This window comes from Pteropus medius, unplaced genomic scaffold (genome assembly GCF_902729225.1).
Source record: "Pteropus medius unplaced genomic scaffold, Ma_sr-lr_union100, whole genome shotgun sequence".
Taxonomy (NCBI): Eukaryota; Metazoa; Chordata; class Mammalia; order Chiroptera; family Pteropodidae; genus Pteropus; species Pteropus medius.
In genome coordinates this window covers 7,578,828-7,597,814 of record NW_024342471.1, presented here as the reverse complement: position 1 = coordinate 7,597,814, position 18,987 = coordinate 7,578,828, and the positions used below count along the sequence as shown (strand labels likewise).

The following is an 18,987-nucleotide window of genomic DNA, read 5'->3' as shown; positions in this document are numbered from 1 at the left end:
ATCTAGGGGTGGGAGAGGTCAAGATTGCTGGGAAAATGCCTGGTCTCTACTTCCCTTCTCCCCCTTCCTGTTTGGTTTCATTTCATTTGAGCCTCACAGCCCCAAGGAAGGCTTCATCACCATTTTTGTCCTAACTTAGAAACTGATCCAATAAAATAATATGTGAACTCCCCTCCTTTCTCCAGCCCCAGAGAGGCCACTCCGATCAGGTTGCTATGTTCCTTCCAGATGTTTCTGGGCATTTGTAAACATGCAACACATAATTACAACTGACCAAGTCTCTCAGGATCTTTCAGTTTCTGGAGATGTGTGTTCCTTCATGGGGCTCTCAGGGTCTGTTGAAGGAGACTCAAAATCAGGGGGGAAGGGATGTTGAGCTGAAAGCTGTAAGATAAGAATTAACCGAGTAAGAAAATGGGAATGTACCAAACAGAAGGCAGTATAGGCGAAGGCGCCGGGACAGGAGGGAGCAAGGAGCAGTACCTGAGAGAAACCAGTACAGCTGGAGTCCTGAGGTGAGGGCCAGAGGGGAGAGTTCAGTCTTGGGCTTTTATTCAGGAAGCAAGGACTCATTGGTGAGTCTGGGGAGGAATGTTTTGTATTTTAAAAGCTTCCTCTGGCTTCTGTATGAAGGATGGGTTGAAGAGGGGGCCGGAATGGCAGAGGGGAGGGTGGACTTGGAAGCAGACCACAGCGATCTGTTTATGTTTAACAAACCCTTAGGTGGGCCATGAGTCAGTGCCCATTTAAATCCCTTTATAGTCCGAATCCCCTTCGTAATCCTATGGCACATCTATTATCCCCATTTTGCAAAAAAGATACAGACCCTCAGGTGTAGTCACATGCAGGTTTTGCCCACAAGGTATCACTCTAGTGCTCTCTGACTGTAGTACTCCCAAGCTGACAGGTCATTTACTCAGCCAGTCCTTGGGAATGACTTGTGTGTGGTTCCTCTGGGAGGCTCTGGTGGTGACACCACGGAGGGACTTGGTGTCGAGTAGTTTCCATTGTGCGGCTCATCCACTTACAGGCTGGAACTTGCTCCCCTTTTCCAGACAGGGAAACAGGTCCCCAAGAGGCTCTCGCAGGGGTCTTGCAGAGTGCGCAAGCTTTGACAAGCTGCCTCCAAAAGCTGGGCTTGGAGGTGCATCGGAGGCCAGTCTGAACAGGGGGTGGAGCCTCGGGGGCGGGGACCTGAGCGTGCGCACGGCGCCAATGGGCGGGCGGCCCCTTCAGTCCCCTCAAGTCCCTGGCGGCGGCGCCCAGAGTCCGGAGCTTCATCCCAGCCAGAGTCGAGCGTGTGGCGACACCATGACATGCACGGGGCTGCTCACTGTGTGCTTGATCCGGCCGCCCTCGCCCCGACCCCCTGTGCCGGTCGCTGGGCCCTCTGGACACGCGCTCTTCCAGGATGTGAGTGGGGAGCAGTCGGGGCGTCAGCCCTCCGGCCCTGGGGATTATCAGTCTCGCAGGTCTTATCCCTGTCTCTCCTTGTCCCTCACCCCCGCCCCTCACCCAGTCTGTGTCTCTCTCAACTGTTTTTCCCCATGTCCATCAGTGTCTCTCCCTCTAGGTCTGTTTGGGGCCCAGTCTGTGTCTCATTTTCTCAGCTGTCTGTTTCCATGTCCCTTTATCTCACTGCCTTTGTAACCTGTTCTCTGTCTTTCACTCTTTCTTTCTCTTACCTTATCTCTGATTCAGTAGCACTGCTCCTGTTACCCCACCCCCGAACCCAATCCATGTGTGTGCCTGGTGGGTGGGGGCTGTTAACACTAGATCACAGGAACGTTCATGGTACCCCTCTGTGGCAGCCCCAGGCTGGGCTGATCCAAGCAGGGGGCCTGGAAGAATAAGACCCAGTGCTGACCCCAAGGTCCCTTAGACCTGACCCAGGGACTGTGGGGCCCCGAAGTTGGTCAGGGTTGCCCACAGTCATTCTCTGTATAACCCTCCTGGAGGTGCAGGTGGCCCTGCAGCCCCCATGGGCACCAGTGCGGACCAGTCTGGCTAGGCCTCAGTCACTGTTCTGAGCCCCTTCCCCACCTTTCACCCCAATGCTTAGTCCTTACCTGACCCTCTCATGCCCCCCCTCCCAGAGGTCCCTGCCAGTGGGAAAGGCTATACTCCTACCCCCTCCTCACTGCCCCCAGTGACTCAGCGTGTTGACCACAGCCTTCCTGGTTGGAAGGAACCTGACCCTCCTGTTTCCCAGATGGAAAAAACAAGGCCTAAGGTGGTAGGGGTCTATCTGAGATCACACGTGGAGGCAGGGGCACACCGAATGTGGCCCCAGGTGTTCTCATTCCCAGCTTAGTACCCCCACCTCAGTATCTCCATCTGCCCTAACCAGGCCATACAGGGCTGCTAGGCGACCTCAAGCCACTGGTAGACCTCTGAATCAGGCTTCTGGCTAGTAGGATTCATCCCTGAACCTCACCAACCCTGAGACAACAGCTAGCAGAGAGGGGCATTCAGAACCTGGATGATAGGGGCTCTCTGTCCAGGCTTTGGCCTGCTCCTTGCCAGGGCTCCTGGTTTCATTTTTGCTGGGCTGCTTTGGGCAATCTGGGAGTCTCTGGTTCCTGGGAGAGACAGGATCATATCTTGACTTTGTTCCTCTGTTTATCTGCCTCTGTTGCTCTTCACCTCTGCTTCTCCATAAATACAGTCGGTCCTCCCTTGCTTTCTACCACCCTCACTCCTCATTGCATGCACACACACATATTCACATACGCATACACACACATTGAGTTGGCCTCATAGGAAGCCCCAGCCCTGGATGGGCTAACCCCAGCCTGCTCCCCCACGTGCTAGTGAGAAAACTAAGGCACTAACGAATAAGTAGCCACTGCCTGCATGTCAGGGTCTTCGCCAAGCACACAGGGAAACTGACCAGAGTGGGCAGAATCTGAGATGGACCATGGCCACACAGCAGAGTTGAGGGCTCAGGTCTGGGACGGCTGCCCAAGATCCTCTGGCCGCATCTTGGCTCATTCCCCTGCCTTCCGCAAGCTAGGACGATGCCAAGGACTGATGCATCAGATAGAACTTGTGATGGACTCTAGGTGTAGGGGTACAGGGAGCTGGCCTGGAACACCCCCCATGAGGCCAGGCCCTGCAGGAGAAGTCAGCAAGCAGTGGGACCTGCTGTGTGCTCTTCCTGTGCCCCCCTTGTTGGAAAAGTTCCTGCAGGGCCGAGCTGGGTAGGGGGTTGGGACCAGGCTGGGCAGGAAGAAAGGCAAGGTTGGGGGCAGGCTGGCCAGCTGGGGCCCTGTTGAGTTGGGTGGGGGCCTCTTGCCTTTCCAGGCCCCACTCAGCTCCCATCCATGACCCTTTGTTTTCTAGGTTTTCCGCCGAGCAGACAAGAATGGTGAGTTTGGCTTCCCTGAGAGGTGAAACAGGTTGCCTGAGGTCACATAGCCTTTAAGTGGTGGGCCTTGCATCCAGGTCTGTGTGATGCTTGGCTCCAGGTTAGCTGTGTTAGGGGCTGGGAAGGATGGGCTAATGGAGATGAGGCCCTGTGGGGGGGTTTACTCTTAGATTTTTAGAGGGCTCAGTAACTCCACATGATTAACCATCTGAACCCAGGGAGGGTTGGGGCAGGATAAAGCTGGCTTCAGGGAATCAGCTCTTCTGTCCTGGGTGCTGGGCAGTCTCAGACCTTGAAAGCTAAAGCAGGAGCCGCTAGGGGACCCCAAGAGCAAGTTGCTGCCCATAGATGACCCAGGGCAGGCCCCTCTACCATGATCAGCCAGTTGAGGGTCTGAGCTGAGGTGGCCAGTCAGCCTTGACCCATTTTCATCTGGGGTCTTCGGACCCTTTTGTGCTTCAGCCTACTTGAGACAGGATCATGTCCCCCACCCCTTGGCCCTTCTCCCTGGGTCTCTTCAAATTGGTAGACACTATGTGTCTCAACACATTGATCAGGACACATGGTCTCATTTGGATCAGAGCATTTTGTCCACTTTCCTTGCCCTATCTGCTTAGAGACCTTACAGGTCAGATACCCACTATCTTTGGCCATCCCTCTCAGTGCTCTCAGTCTCTGCTGCATGCCCCCTGTGACAGGAAGGGCATTCTTTCTGGAGCCAGCCTGCTGCTTATAGAGGCCCCAATCCTTAAGAAGGTCTCATCTGCCTTCCTATGGCTTCTCTATGAAGGGCCTGGGTTTATAGCACCAAGGTCCCTAACACCCTGGGGCCAGGCTGGTCAGTATGTGAAGCAGAGGCTTGGCCCCCAAGTCCAAGTGATGTCTAGGCCCTGCCATGATTTGGCTGTATCCCAGGCTGTTCTTCATTTATTTCTTTATTTAGCAAACATTTATTGAGTCCTACCCAATACCACTTGTGTACTGCCCTGTCCCTTGTCTGCCTGCAAAATGGGCCATGTTGCCTTAAGTGGGCACCTCTAGGGGCCCTCATCTTTTTTTCCCCAACAGCCAGGCCCCCCACCAAGGTCAGAATCCCATTCCATCTGGCTAAGTGGTTGTAAGATGCTGTGAGGCTTTCAGGGTCCCTGGACCCGCAGGCAGGGGTGCAGCCAGAGGTCAGGTATGCCAACTCTGCTCCATGTTCCCCCTAGATGATGGTAAGCTTTCATTTGAGGAATTCCAGAATTACTTTGCCGATGGGGTCCTCAGCCCCAGGGAGCTGCAGGAGCTGTTCAGTGGCATTGATGGGCATTCTACTGAGTGAGTACGAGAGGGGAATGGAAGAGCCATGGTTGGATGTGAGGCCAGGTTGTCTCAACCCTACTGTGTCCCCTGCTGCTTTAGTTTCTTATGAAGAATGAGGGGGTGGTGGTGGTAGGGAGAGGGGCGCCAGGGCTTGGTGCCAACTTTTACTCACCCACTCACCGCCTCCCTGTCTCTAGCTCTGCCAATTGTACTCCTTTCAGCTGAGACCCCAAAATAGCCAGGCCTGAGTCACCACCCATGGTTCAGCCCACAGGTGCCCCTCCCCACTCATTCCTGCTTCATACAGGGACCAGAGGATACCTGGGGACAGCTGGGCCATGCCCGCTTCCACCTGTGGATGCAGGTGCATGAACTCCCACACTCCTCCCACATGTGCTCACACATCTGCAGGCCTTAGCATGAGTTTGCATACTTTCCTCCCCATGCTTCTTCTCATGGGTGCACACACATACACAGCTGTCCCTCCCTCTCCTCTTCTACCCTCATTTCCTTAGAATAAATTCCAGACTCTGGGTTGGCTCCTGTGCCTAGACTCAGGCTCTCATGCTCCCTTCCCCTCCCCATTCTGAGGCTTGGGCTGGACTGTTTGTCTACCCGCTCCCCCCACCAGACACTCCAGTAAAATTCTTTGCCCTTCGAGGCCTAACAAAGACAGTCTCTCCTCCAGGAAGCCCTCCTCCCAAGTAATACCCATGCTTTCTCTGGACTTCCTCAGCCCTGGCTTCCCCTTCCCAGCTCTGACCACTCCTCTCTGGCGTGTGTCTACATCTGTCTTCCCTGGCCTGAAATCCCCTTGGAGGCCAAGAGCGGGTCTGAATTTTTGTCCTCAGAGAGTGTTTGATGGGACAGTAGTACCCTTGCTCCCCCACAACCCTCTTGGCTTCTTCCCATTGAGCAACTTAACCCGAGGTGGAAGCAAGAGCCCCGTGCTTGGTAGGCTGAGTTGGGTGGGGAGGAGGGAGAAATGTTGGCTTCAAAGTCCCGTTCACTAGGCTCAAGTCTGAGGGTCTTAAGGGTACCTCCTCTTTACCCTGCAGCAATCTGGAAACAGAGAAACTGTGTGGTGAGTAGGCCCATGGGAGCTTCTGTCTCCTGGGACTTCTGGGCAGGTGGATGGGATGAGGGGCTGTTGCTGGTCTCCTGATGGAGTAGGGTGGGCTGGGTTCAGGATGTGATGCGTGGTTCGTTGCTGAGGAATTTCAGGTTGGGTAGATGGTGGGGGTAGGTAGGTGGGGGCAAGGTGCAGCTGGAACATTCGAGGACCTCCTCTTCCTGCAGACTACTTCTCAGAACATCTAGGTGTCTACCGGCCTGTGCTGGCTGCTCTGGAGTCGCTCAACCGTGCAGTGCTCACTGCCATGGATACCACTAAGCTGGTGAGTGGAGAAGCTGATGGTGGGGCCCAGAATGAGGGCAGGGGGTGTTTGCTGTGCTGGCAGAGCCTCCACTATCATGGCTTGGGGCTGTGGCGCTAGAGGCCTGAGTTCAAATCCTGTCTTTCCCACTTTCTGTGCACTTTTACTTCTCTGGACCTCAGTTTCTTCATCTGTAAACTGGGAATAAAAATAGATCCTGCCTCCATACATTGTGATAATTAAATAAGAATGAAGGCAGTGATTTTTGTCTGTCTTATTCTCCATCTTTAGCACCCAGAACTATGCCTGGCACGCAATAGGCGCTTAATACCTGGAGCTGATGCTGCTACTGTTTTTATTATTGGCTAGACCTAACTATTATGGAGTATCAAGCCCAGGACCCAGCAAGGATGAGCTGGGGGTGGGGCATGTTAACATGTGTCCACAGGCCCATGCTGGGGTGCAGAGCCTGGTGGAGTGGAGCCTGTCCTGAGGATGTGCGGGAATAGATGGGCATGTTGCATCCACGCGTTTTTGAGCACATGTGGACATGTGTGCACAAGCATAAACAGTGCTCACAGCCAGGGCTCCAGGCCCTTGTGTGGTGACTTCAAAAAACCCATAAGCCACCCATCTCTTTGTGTGTTTCTTTAAGAAATGTCTCCACCTCCCTTTGTCCCATAATCCTTAATAAGGGGGCTGGGAGGGAGCAGTGAGCAAGCCTGGGAGTGCCTGAACTCACTTTTAACAGAAAGGGAAACTGAGGGCCTCAGCGAGTCCACGATCAGCTGATGACAGTGCTTCCCCTCTGGTTGCTTTCACGTGGATTTTAGTAGCTTTTGAAAGGGTTACCCATTGGGGCCTGGCATGGGATGGGAATCCAAATGGCACATGACGAGGGGTTGGCATGTTATGGTGACTTCTGTGTCTGCTGCCTATATGCAAGTGTGGGCATCATCTTCCTTATTGCCCTGGAAACAAGGCCTGGGTATGGACAGCTGGACTGGCATTCTCTGAGCTGGCACTGGTTAGGGGGAATTCAAACTGCAGGTCCAAGTAAGGTCCCTAGGGGTCTGGACTACCTCCTCCTGGGCCAGAAAGGGGTAGGGCGTGACCCATAACCACACCATGACTTTGCCAGCATCAATCACTTGAGACTTTATCTGGCACTTGGTGCTTCTGATAGAGCTTCAGCTCAGGCCACCGAGCCTCTGCCACTGGACATGTGTGCGCACAAGCATAAACAGTGCTCGCAGCCAGTGGCACCACCCCCTTCAATCCGATATGACTCAGTTGAACACTTCGTGTACCAGCCTGGAGCCACACTCCTGGTACATGGTCCGGGTCATCCAGTGACACTGGAAGGAGCGCAATGAAGCTACCATGGAGCCACCTGTCCACACAGCTGTGCCACGCCCAGGCTTGGCCACCAGGTGTGGCTTCAGTGCCCCGTAGCCGTGTCGCAGGCACTGGGCTTCCAGCTCCATCGCCAAGCGCTCAGTGAAGCCAGGGAAAAGTGTGGAGCCACCAGCCAGCACTACGGTGTCAGCCAGCCGCCTCCGCAGTGGTGCCGGCACCCTCTGCAGTGCCTGGAAGGCCAGTGTGGGCAGTCCTGGCTCAGCCTGGCCTAGAAGACCAGGCTGGAAGATGGGTTCCGGGCAGCGGAAGCGCTCGCTGCTGAGGCAGACAGAACACCCATTGCGTAAGCAGAAACTAGCCGGATGGTGGCGGGCAGGGTTATGGAGGTCACCTTCAAAGTCCAGCGACACATAGCAGCAGTGCTTCTTGAGCTGTGTGATGGCCTTTCGGGGCAGACTCTGCTGCAGTAGATTGGGGCATGCTGCCACCAGCAGGTCCCGCAGGTAGCGCGACAGGGTGGTTCCTGCCACGTCCAGCCGGAAGGTGGCCTTGTGCCACGAGTGGCCCGCATAGATGGGTGTGGCGTGGCACACACCCGCGCCCGCCTCCACCGCCAGCCCGCTGAAAGTGCCAGTGGAGCAGAGCGCCAACAACGCAGTGCTGGCCATGTGGCACGCAGGCACTGCCAGGGCCTCGAACAGTAGCTCGGCCACCCTCTCGCGGTTAGAGGGTGGTGCCGACGGTGAGTCGCTCACCAGCACCGGCCACTGCTCCGGGTATACCTGCAGGCCGCCGACTAGCAGGCGCTCCCACAGACCCTCCAGCGCCTCCCAGTCGACCACCACGCCGTGCTTGATGGGGTGAGCCCGTGCCACACCGCCCGCCAGCTCGCAGCCCGGCGCCCCGGGCAGCACGGGCCGGTCCCAGCTGGGCACCAGGCTGGAGCTCTTTAGCACCAGGCGTGGCTGATGCTCGCCCGCGAAGCCCGCCTTGGTGAAGCCTGAGCCCTGGTCCACCACTACGGCAATGCGGCCCAATGAGGGCGGCCCGCGAACCCTGCGGCTCCCCGATGCTGACGTCACCTTCCCGGCTCGGCTCTGCCCACAGAGACTCGGTCGCATCCCCCACCCCGACTCCTCGCCTGAGGCTCCGCCCCAGCTGGCCTCGTTGGAGGACCACCTTTCAGTTCTCGGCTCTTTGGGCCTAAATCCCTGCTTTGATGGACTAGATAACTATCGTTCTCAATTCTTGGCTCTACTTTCTGGTCCTGAGGTTGGATTCTTCTGGCCAGAGTGGATATCTCTTTTCAGCTTTTGGCTCCGCCCCTAGGCCCGGGGCCCCGCCTCTGGTTCAAGTGTCAGTCTCCGCCGTCGCAGGCCACCAGTGGTTACTTGCCTACCTTTGGCTCACGGCTCAAGGCTCCACGCTCCATCTTGAGGTAGGCCCCACATTCACTCTCAAGACAGCTCTGTTGTGCGGCTCCCCGCCTCAGCCTGGCAGAGGTGGATGATGAGAGGGCCGGGCCAAATCCTTTTAGATTTTGAGAAGCCGCAAGGAGCAGCTCTGAGAATGAGTGGGCCTTGTGGCAATGTCATCCAGACATATATATCTCCCTTTTGGGGACCCAGAAGTCCAGCCCAGTCCTTGAGTCTGAGGCAGTGTCTTAGACTTCTCACCTGGGCTTGACCAAAGTAGTTCCTGGTTGTGGAGGTGGGAGGGTGTGGTCAGAGGAGGACGGAAAAGAACTTGGATTGGACTCATTGTGACCTCAGTCCTCGGCACCTGCTGTGCTTCTGCAGTCCTCTCTCCCAGCAAAAACTCCCGGGACCCATCCTCTCTCCTTGGACAGGATTAAGGGCAGTGATTTGGACATCAAGGAGTCTGGCCTCAACTGCCCAGCACAGCCAATCTGATATATACTCTAGCCAAATGTGGGGCTCTTCCCCTCTCAATGCTGAAGAGAGAGAGCTCTTAATCACAGAGGTAGAGTCACTCCGAGGATCTGTGTGTTCAGCCTTGAAGGGCCCAGGCAGCCCACAGAGGTACACTACCTTCAGGGACTTCCACCTGTGGACTCAGGTGGGCCTGAGTTTGTGACTCAGTTCTGAAGTTGACTCACTGTGCACCCCTAAACAAGTCCTAATCTCTTCCTGAGCTCAGCTTCTTTCTCCAAAAGGTAGTAATCCTCACACACAAAAAAGAGGCCGCTTCAGGCCTCTGCAGAGTCTCATTATTCTCTTTAGGATCATTTTGGTTGCAAGTTGAAGACCCACTTGGATGAGCTTAACTAAAAGGGATTTTATTACAAGGATCTTGTATATCTTATGAATACCAAGAGCAAGGGTGAAATCAGGTTTCAGCAACAGACTAGAGGCAGTGTCTGACTGTGGGTAACCCAGGATGTACCCTGGCTCTACACTTTTTATTCTTCTGAAGAATGACTTCAACCTATGCATAAAACGGTCTCTTTTAACTCCTGAATTATAGTCCCAGGGAAGGGACTGATAGGACCAACTTGGGCCAATGGCTTATGGCCGGGAGGTGTGGCCACACTGAGGAACATGGTTACCCTGATTGTAACCATGTGTATGGTAGGGAAGGGTTGGTTCTTACAAGTAGCAGGGGAGATGCTATGGGTTGTACAAACTCTAGCCTGATGCAGGCAATGTGGAGAGGACATTGATCCGGTTGACAGTGATGAAAGTGCATATTCAGCAGAAGCCAGGCCTGTGGCTTTTTTGAGCTGGGACCTTAAGGGGACATTTTCAGGTTGGTTTCCAATGGAAAGCAGGCTGCAGGTTTTGAAGAGCTGAGGAGGTTTTAGGGTCTGAAGCTGGGTTTGAAGAGAAGCTGCTGCCCACAGAAATTGTGCCAGGCCTTTCATGGGTGAATTAGGTTGGTGAGCCTCAAACTGGAGACAAGTGACAATATGGCCAGAGAAGAGGTGAGCATGAAAACCACTGAGAAGCCCTAAAGGGTAAGACTGAGTCTTGGGCCTGGGCCTGGACATCTCCCAAATAGGTTTGGGTGTTTCCCTGTGGGCAATGGAGAACCAGTATGAGTTTATAAGCAGAGTGAACTACCCTAAGTGGTTTGGAAGAAGCCTTTGGCTAAAGTGTGGGGAAGGGGATAGGAGGGGGTAGTTGGGGAGATGAATGACTGTGGTGCCTTGGGGGTTACCAGGCTGAGAGGAGTAGGAGTGAGGGGGTCAGAGGCCCAGTGACCCCAGCCTCTCTCTTCTCCTGGTTGCACTCACAGGCATAATGTGAGTCTCAGGCCCCACCCCTGTTGACTGTAGGACCCTCACTGTTTCCAAAGGCGGTGTCTGCCGGGACCATCCTTCTGCCTAAGAAGGACTTGTGAATGCTGGGGACTTTTGGAGATGTCAATCTTCTGCTGGATACAGGCCTCACCACCTGGGTGGTCAAGCCTGGGTTTGCCCAAGCTCACCTCCCTTGGGGCTGTAGACCTGTCAGGGTCTGACTCAAGCCTGGAGTTGGAGGGGAAGAGGAACAGCCTCCCTCCTGCACTGTGGCAGGGAGCCCTTCCCCAGCTTGGGGCAGGTGTTCTGACCCTTAGGTCACAAGGAAGGAGAGGGTAAAAACAGCCTTGGCTCTGACCCATGGCCGTTGGTCCGTCCTCAATTCGCCTGTTCATCTCTGTGACTCTCACATCCCGATACCTCAGTTAACAGGCATCAGGGTTGCTATGCGCTCTTTATTGGGCTGGGTCCCAAGCCCGGGGGGCCGGGCCGGGTACTCAGGACCGTGGGCGAGGGCAGCGGCACCGCTTGCGTGGCTGCTCCATGGAGGGGTCGGTCTCGCTACTCGTCTGGTTCTTGGTCACCAGGCGCGCGTAGAGCCGCAGCCAACCCTGCGTGGCCTTGGCCCCGCCCCCTGAATCGGCCCCGCCGTGGCCCCGCCTGCTGCGCGGCGCCCCTCCTGCAGCCGTGCGTCCAGCAACAGCAGCAAGACCAGGATCTTCTTCATCTCTCTCTCGCGTGCGCCCTCCTGCCGCTCAGCGCCATCGCCTGCACCTCGCATCATGGGTGGCGTTGCCTGGGAGCCCACTTGAGCGGCCGCGGGCTGCGCGCCAGAGTCCGCTGCTACCTCAGCTACCTGCTGCCGCTTGTCCAAGGGGAATAGCAGCACGATCTTGGTCTGGGTGTAGGGCAGAAACGTGAGGGGAAAGAGCGCTCTCCGCCTTCCTCCCGGGGACCCTCACCCACTCCGGTTCTATCTCCCAAACTCTAACCGCTCCACGTTTCTGGGACTCCCACCATCCTCCCAAGCCCAGGATGGGGGCCCTACCCTGATCCATTGCCAGCCCCCAGCCCCTTCCTCCCCTGAAAACCCTTACCCACCCAGGCTGACCTCATGAGACCTCTCTGTCCACGTTTATAGGATCCCTGCCTCCCCTCCCAGCTTTGATGCTGGGACCTTCACCCACCACGGCCCTGATCTAGGGCCTCTGGACATTCGAAGAGGGGGAAAAGTAGCATGTTTTGAGGCTGGGGTTCTAAAGGAGGCATGAGGGAACTCCTGGTGCCCATAGGCCTAGTGATACCAACCAGGGCTGATTCCCCATGCGGGACCTCCACCCATCCATCTGGGTTGTGAGACTCTCCTCCTGCCCACCCTTCTGACTCCCAAGTGTCATCCACCTCCTGGTTTCTGGACTCTACCCTCCCATCTGGGCTTTTAGAACCCCATCCACATCCACATGAGTTCCTGGGACCCTCATCTTCAGGAGAGGTTCTCTAACCCCTTCATCCATGCCCCTGGGCCTTCTTCCCACAAGGCCTAGACTCCCAGCATCCCCTCCTACCCACACCTGCCCCTCATCCCCTAGCACTCACCCTTGGCTTCTGCTTGAGGTGGCTGGAGAACTGCTGTTTTCCCCAGGCCTTGTCCATATCAGGTGGCCTCTCCTTGCCAGCCTGCTTAGGCACTTTGGTCCTCCTGTGGGAATTGTTGTTTCCCATGGCGGGACTGGTCAACACTGTGGTCCACGGCCCATGCTGCTCTGCCCTGCCCTCTGGCTGGGGACCCTCTGCCCCAGCATTGTCCCCACATTGTGACCTCATGGGTTGACCTCACCAGCTCCAGGCTCTGAGCTCCTCTAGAACCTACAGGCGAATCTTGGCTCTATTCACTCACTCTGTGACTTCTGGCCCTGGTTTCTCAGCTGTAAAAGAGCTAGTGGTCTTAAATGAGGTGATGCTCATAAAGTGCTTAGTGATGAGTACAGAGGAATTTTGTGGCCTGGGTTTGAATTCTGGCTCTGCCACTAACTAGTTGTGTGACTTTGACCAAGGTAATCAACTGCTCTAGGCCTCAGTCTTCTCATCTGCAAAATGGGGTTAATTAGTGACCATAAGTTGTTAGTATTAAATGAAGTTCTGCTTGGAACAGGGCCTGGCACAAAGTGGGTGCTTGTGTCAGCTGGGTTCTTTGGCGGCAAGCAATAGAAACTGATTAATCATCTTAAACACTCAAAAGGGACTTTATCGGAAGGATTTTAGAGAGCTCAGAGCATAGCAAGGAAGTCGAGTAAGGCAGAAGTCTAGAGAGAGGACAGAAACTACTGGCCTGTGTGAGAATGAGAGGACCTAGCCTCCCCTCTGTCCTTGCCTCTCAGCTCATAAGCCTGGTCCAACAGGGCTCATCTGATGGCTGAGCCAAGGCGGGTCATGGGCAGAAGACAAAGCCTTTGATGGATGGTGCTTTTGGGGCTCGTTGTAGAGGGAGGGCAGATACCTGGAACTCCCTGCCCCGCCACCCCTTCCTCCCTACGCCAGCCCTGAGAACCTGGCACTTGGTCAGCCTCTCAGTCTCTCCATCTTGGGAGGGAGCTGGAGGAGGCTAGTGATGTAGGCTGGGCTCAGTGCTGGGGTGTGTGTGTTTGATGGCAGTGACTTGGCTGTCTTGTGTCTGCAGCTCCCAGTAAAAGGTGCTCAGTAAATGTTTGTTGAAGGAGTGAATTATATATGCATGTATAGACTGTGAGTTTGCAGCCAGCTGGTGAGTATAGGATCACATTATACCATCATTTTGCCTTATGTGTCAAAATTGGTCTTTAGATGTCCTGTGATCTGTTCCACTCCCAACCCCAACAGCCTAACTGTGCAGAGGCCTTACTGGATGAAGGTGGTGGCCTCAATATGGAAGGGGCCTTGGGGCCCAGAGAATGTAGATGCCTTCCTCTAAGTTGGCCTCATACTTCCCAGAAAGGGGGGCCAGGCCCTGCTCCCAGTTCCCATGCCCTCCTGCTTATGCCAGCTCTGCAGGCCCTCTGCTCTTTACATCACCACTGTTGCTCTGATGGACAGGGATTGGGGGAGCAGGGGAATGGCTCCCCATTAATAAATATATGCTTAGGGCCAAGAGATGCTGATTATGCCCCTTCTGCCCCCAGGAGTATGAGCGGGCCTCCAAGGTGGACCAGTTTGTGACACGCTTCCTGTTGCGGGAGACAGTGAGCCAGCTACAAGCCCTGCAAAGCTCACTGGAGGGGGCATCAGATACCCTGGAGACCCAGGCCCGTGGCCCAAGGTATATGAGGAGTCCAGACAACCTGTGGGTCCAGTTCACAAATGCCCATTATCTTCACATTCCAAGTCCCTCAGCTTTGACCACATGTCACAGTTTCAGCATCCTGGAGTCCAGATTGTTGTTCTGGGCAGGGAGGCCGAGAAGAGGTGAGAGGGATGCTGGCTTTGAGGCTGGGGCCTCAATGTTCTGGGAAGCCTGTCTTGCCTCGCTCAAGCCTGGCCCTGTTCTGGGGTCCCCGTCCTTGGCCCTGTGGATCTGCCAGCAGTGGACCAACCCTCTATTTCCCTTAGGTCATATGAAGAGAGAACGGAGGTGCAGAGCAGGCCCTGTGGCAGCCGGCGGGCAGGGCGCAGGGCTTTGCGGAGCGTTAGTCGATCACCCACCTGGTCTCCTGGTTCCTCTGACATAGGTGCGCCTGGGCTATGGCGGGAGGGCTGGCTAAGGAGAGTCCAAAGCAAATGCAGCATTCCCCAGTGTCCCCTGGTGCCTGCTCCTCCGCTGCCCCTCAGTTCAACCTGAGAGACCTCCTACCCCAGCCATGCCCCCATGGACCCTTACCCTCAGGGCGGAGCTCGGAGGCAGAGATGCAGTGGCGGCTCCAGGTCAACCGTCTCCAGGAGCTAATTGACCAGCTTGAATGCAAGGTGAGTGGCCATGTGGCCAGTGCCCCATGGGAGTGGACCTTTCTGGAGTCTGCCCAAGCCAGGCACATGCTGGGGGCCCAGCCCACACTCTGTGTTCTTCACAGGCCCCCCGGCTGGAACCCCTACATGAAGAGGTACTTACCAAGGGGCCTGACTCGGTGAGTCTGGGAGAGGGACGGGGCTGGGTATTGGGCTAGGAGGTGCTCGCTCATGAAGTGAGGGAGTTCATAGGGTCAGCTACCCACCCACCCTTCCCAGCTTTTCCCCAGTCCTCATCCCCCAGGCCTGGCAGGCAGGTGCTAGGTTCTGGTCCTTGCTCTGTGGCCCCGCAGAAATCACTGCTCCTCTCTGGGATTTAGTTTCCCTCCTCTGCCTTCCTGAAAGCTGGCTCCGGGGCAGTGTGGACGGAGACTGGAGGGGACAGTTAGAAGTGATGGCATACCGCAGGAGAGTGGGCTAATGACTGGATCAAGGCAGCGACTTGGTGATGAGAAGAGTCAGATGGAGCCAGGGAGGTTGGGAGCCGTACTGGGGCAGGACACTGACCTCGGGTAGTCTGGGTCTGGTGTAAGTCATGCCCTACTCCAGCTTACTGGGCTGCCTCTCTTGCCAGCACATCCTTGTGGCCCAGAGGCAGGTGCAAGTGGCAGAAGAAGCCTTGCAGGACTTCCATCGTGCCCTGCGCTGCTACGTGGACTTCACAGGGGCCCAGACCCACTGCCTGCAGTGAGTCCCTAGCTGCCCAGTGGGCTAGCCAAGGAAGGTGGGGGAATGAGCTGGGAGGAGCGCGGGGGCTGCGTGTCCTGGGCCAGGGCTCCTATTAGATACCCCTGGCTGGGTGGGCAGCAGTGGTGGCATCCCAGGCCTGCCCTGGCCTGGCCCATCTCTTTGGCTCCACAGTGTGTCTGCCCAGAAGATGCTGGATAATGCCTCCTTCACCTTGTACGAGTTCTGGCAGGATGAGGCCTCCTGGAGAAGGTATGAATGGTGGTCTAACAGCTAATGTTTATTGAGTAGAAGCTCTGGAGTGAGCCACTCCTGGGCTTAAATCGTCTTATCCTGTTTATTGGCTGTGGGACCTCAAGAGAGTTACCAACCCCTCTGAGCCCCAGTGGCCTCCTTTCCAAAATGGGAGTGATAACAGTTCTACTCTCCAATGAGCTAAATGAGACGATGTGTAAAGAACTGAACATGGTGACAAGTACACAGTAGATACTCAATGAATATACACTGTCACCACTGTACCACACCCTATGCCAAGCACCTGTGCCTTACTTCATGTGATCCTCACAGTAGCCTAGTACAGTAGACACTATTGTCCCATTTCACAGAGGAGAAAACTGAGGCTCAGAGCCAGTATGAGGAAGGACTGATATCTGAATCCAGGCAGCAGGACTTGGGTGGCAGTGGGGAGCTCTTAACCAAGTGATCTTGATCTTCGGAGGACTAGCTTGAGCCTCAGTCCATTCCACGGCCTTCCCCAGGCACCAGCAGTCTGCCTGCAGTAAGGCCTTCCAGCGCATCCTCATCGACCACCTGCGGGCTCCAGACACCCTCACCACTGTGTTCTTCCCAGGTGTGCTGCAGCTCCCGATCCTCTCTATAGCCCTGGGACCTGGGGAGGGGCAGTGGGCCCCTGATGGCCTCTGACCCCCAACCTCTGACTCCTAGCCTCCTGGTGGATTATAAATAATAACTGAGCCTGACCTGCATTAGCCAAGGACCCTGGGGCCCTGCCTGCTTCCTGCTGGAGTTTCTGGACTAGTCAATTCAGCACCGAGACACAGGACCTGCTGCTCTTACACCTGGGGCCTGGCTGTCAGAGGCCTCCCAGACCAGCCGGTGGAGAGACTCTCAGCCCAGGAATCAAGGACTGGGCTGCTTGCTTTCTGTTTCTTTATCAGTATATTTTATTGTTTGTAGCTTTGGTTTCTGAGGCCTCTGCCTGGCTCAGGAGGCCTGGATTCTGGTCCCTTCTGCCCTTGCCTCGCTGTGACCCAGGGCGGATTCCTAGCTTCTCTGGGTGAGCCTTGGGCTGTCTGGCTGCATAGTGGGTGCCTTGCTTTCTTCCTGCTGTCTTGGGGCCAGGCTTCTGCTCTTCCTTAACCAGCAGCAGAACCAAGGCTGATGCTCAGGGACCCCCTTCCTCAACCTTGACCCCTGAGGCTGGGCTGGATCCATCTGCGGTGTGAGATAAGGACTTGGGTATCCCTTTCACCCTCCTGAACTGGCAGGCTCCAGACTCTTCCTGCACTCTTGGCTGCACTGGAGACATGTAGAAGATCCTGGGTTGGTTTGCATGTCATTTGCATATCATTTGCATGTTCATGCCCACCCATACTCAGGACTCTATGGGAACCCCAAGGTGATCTTGCCAAGTATTAATAATTTGGGTCTAGAGTCACCTGCTGCCCCAGACACCTCTGAACCCCAGCACAGAGACAATAAAGGCAGTGGTCTCCTCTGGTATTGTGTCCTCTCTCTCCCTCAGCAAGAAGGCCAGGCTGTGGGGCTGGTTTGCATCTCAGACCACAGACTCAGGGTGGGAAGCCGTTCTTCAGAAATTAACCAGTTCCCATCTTGAGCCCCCCTACCTGCAGACGGTGAGAACTTCGCTGTTGACCCAGGTTTCCTCAATTTCGGGCCTTCTCACCCCACACAAACCCTGGTTCTGGCATCTTACCTGGGAAAGGGGAGTGGATATGGTCTCTGCTTTCAGTGCTTTCAAAGTTGGCTGGAGGTTCTAGCTTCACCCCCCACCATGCCAGTAGGGTGTGCTGTGGAATTGGGGGGCTGAGCACAGAGCCTTCTCGGGGTCCCAGAGAGCGTGGCTGGTTCTGTGAGAAGACCTGTCCCCAGAGAGAACCTCTCTCTCCATCCCTCCTCACCCCCTTCCAGACCACCCCTGCCACCTGACATAGAGCAGTTCCAGGAAAGTAATGGCTGAGTTGATTTGTCCAGCCACTGTGGGATCCTCATTCGAGCCATCTGGGGAGAAGGGTCTGGGGGCACAGAGGGAGGTAAGTAACATGGACAAGGGCTCTAAAGGGGAGGCACATGGTTCCACAAGAGAACAAGATGGCCTCTGACCTGGTCTGGGGTGTGTTGGGGTCAGGAGTTTTTCAGGCTCTGAGGAGGAGAGCTTGCCTTGTTGACTAAAGGAAGCCCAGCAGTGGGCTGATGCTGGGGGAGGGGGGAGTGGGCCGAGGCCAAGGCGGGGAAGAGCAGGGCCTCCGAGGCACTTCGTCCTGAGGAAGCTGTGTAGGTTTTTAGTGAGCTGAGTGACATTTCGCCAGTGTTCCTGAATGCCCCAGTGGTGCCAGGTCCTTGCTGAGCACTGGGGCATGGCCAGGAAGGCAGCTCAGATGGTAGCAGCTCAGGGTGTATGTAGTCTGAGACTCCAGGAAGGGTCTTCTCTGAGGTTTCCCCGCGGTGACCCCGGCAGGAATTCAGACTTGTAGGGTCACACAGAGCCGCTCTCACCGGCCTGGCTTCCCAGGCCAGAAAAACAAGCATAGGGCTCCCTGATGGCTCCTTGTCCAGCGCCATGCCAGGCTGTCCTTCTGCCACCCCACTTCCCCGATCCCTGGCAGTTCCTAAAAAGTGCTGCCAGCACCTGAGTCACAGGTGTCTGTCCAGGTTTCAGTGTCTGTCCTTAACAGAGAAGCCCATGCAGGAGGAAATCATTGTGCTTTCTATTCTGTGTTCTAATTTCTTCTGTTTCCTCCACAAAAATAGCTAAAGCAAACAAAACTAAAAAACTTCTTCCCATGGCCATCCCCACTCCCTACAGAAACGTTTCCTTAGCCTTTAAGTAGCTGGTCAAGGCCATCAGGTCTGGTTGCCTTTCCTAATCCATGCCCTCAATGCCCTGCTCTTGGTATCTCTTTTTAACATCCACTGGGCACCTATTCCGTGGTGGGTGCTGGGGATGGTGAAATGTCCCTGGCTGGTGAGAGTACCCAGGTCAAGGGTAGGCAGACTACTGAAGCTGGGAGAGGTCCTGGCTGCTTCCACCAGCTGCTGTTCCCCACCCTTTCACCCACTCCCTGCACCTGCTCCCTCACCTTCCTCCCACCTGTGCCAATGACTCACCTGCACACATTCAAACCTGTCCTGGGGACTGGCCCAGTGCCAGGCCAGGTGCTAGAGAGACAGCGGCAATCTAGATGGCTGCCATTAGCCTCCAGCTCTCAATGAGAAACATGCATACCAAGTGCCCTTAACACAGATGCTTATGGGGCTTAACAAAGGGCCTGAGAATTAGGTGGGCCTTCACAAAGTTATTCCTCAAACAAATACTACTTAAGACACTAGGCTCCAGGCAGGATACTAGGACAAAGATGAATCCTCAGGGAAATCACTTACTGGCAGAGAGA

The 18,987-nt window shown here is 55.5% G+C and overlaps 2 protein-coding genes across 4 annotated transcripts; one reads left to right on the top strand and one right to left on the bottom strand.

Moving 5' to 3' along the window:
* Positions 1-316: 316 nt before the first annotated feature.
* On the top strand, positions 317-17,075 carry NECAB3 (N-terminal EF-hand calcium binding protein 3). Of its 3 annotated transcripts, XM_039864094.1 has the most exons (13): positions 317-1,413; positions 3,346-3,370; positions 4,582-4,690; positions 5,734-5,759; positions 5,975-6,072; positions 13,828-13,964; positions 14,255-14,373; positions 14,529-14,608; positions 14,713-14,766; positions 15,222-15,334; positions 15,509-15,586; positions 16,093-16,184; positions 16,280-17,075. In XM_039864094.1, exons 1-13 carry the CDS (start codon positions 934-936, stop codon positions 16,306-16,308), a joined length of 1,440 nt encoding a protein of 479 aa, XP_039720028.1. In that variant the 5' UTR covers positions 317-933; the 3' UTR covers positions 16,309-17,075. The 3 variants fall into 3 exon arrangements, with proteins under 3 accessions (XP_039720028.1, XP_039720029.1, XP_039720030.1); XM_039864095.1 differs by lacking the exon at positions 16,093-16,184 and having other exon boundaries at positions 16,185-17,075; XM_039864096.1 differs by lacking the exons at positions 16,093-16,184; positions 16,280-17,075 and adding an exon at positions 15,940-16,086.
* ACTL10 (actin like 10) lies at positions 7,129-8,667 on the bottom strand. Its single transcript, XM_039864100.1, has one exon. It carries the CDS (start codon positions 8,529-8,531, stop codon positions 7,341-7,343), a length of 1,191 nt encoding a protein of 396 aa, XP_039720034.1. The 5' UTR covers positions 8,532-8,667; the 3' UTR covers positions 7,129-7,340.
* Positions 17,076-18,987: the final 1,912 nt, after the last annotated feature.

Coding starts and splice junctions, on each gene's coding strand:
- ACTL10 (XM_039864100.1), bottom strand. CDS start 8,531: ATGCGACCGAGTCTCTGTGGGCAGAGCCGAGCCGGGAAGGTGACGTCA.
- NECAB3 (XM_039864094.1), top strand. CDS start 934: ATGACTTGTGTGTGGTTCCTCTGGGAGGCTCTGGTGGTGACACCACGG. Junction 14,767..15,221: donor TTACCAAGGGGCCTGACTCG/GTGAGTCTGGGA, acceptor CTCTCTTGCCAG/CACATCCTTGTGGCCCAGAG. Junction 15,587..16,092: donor GATGAGGCCTCCTGGAGAAG/GTATGAATGGTG, acceptor GGCCTTCCCCAG/GCACCAGCAGTCTGCCTGCA.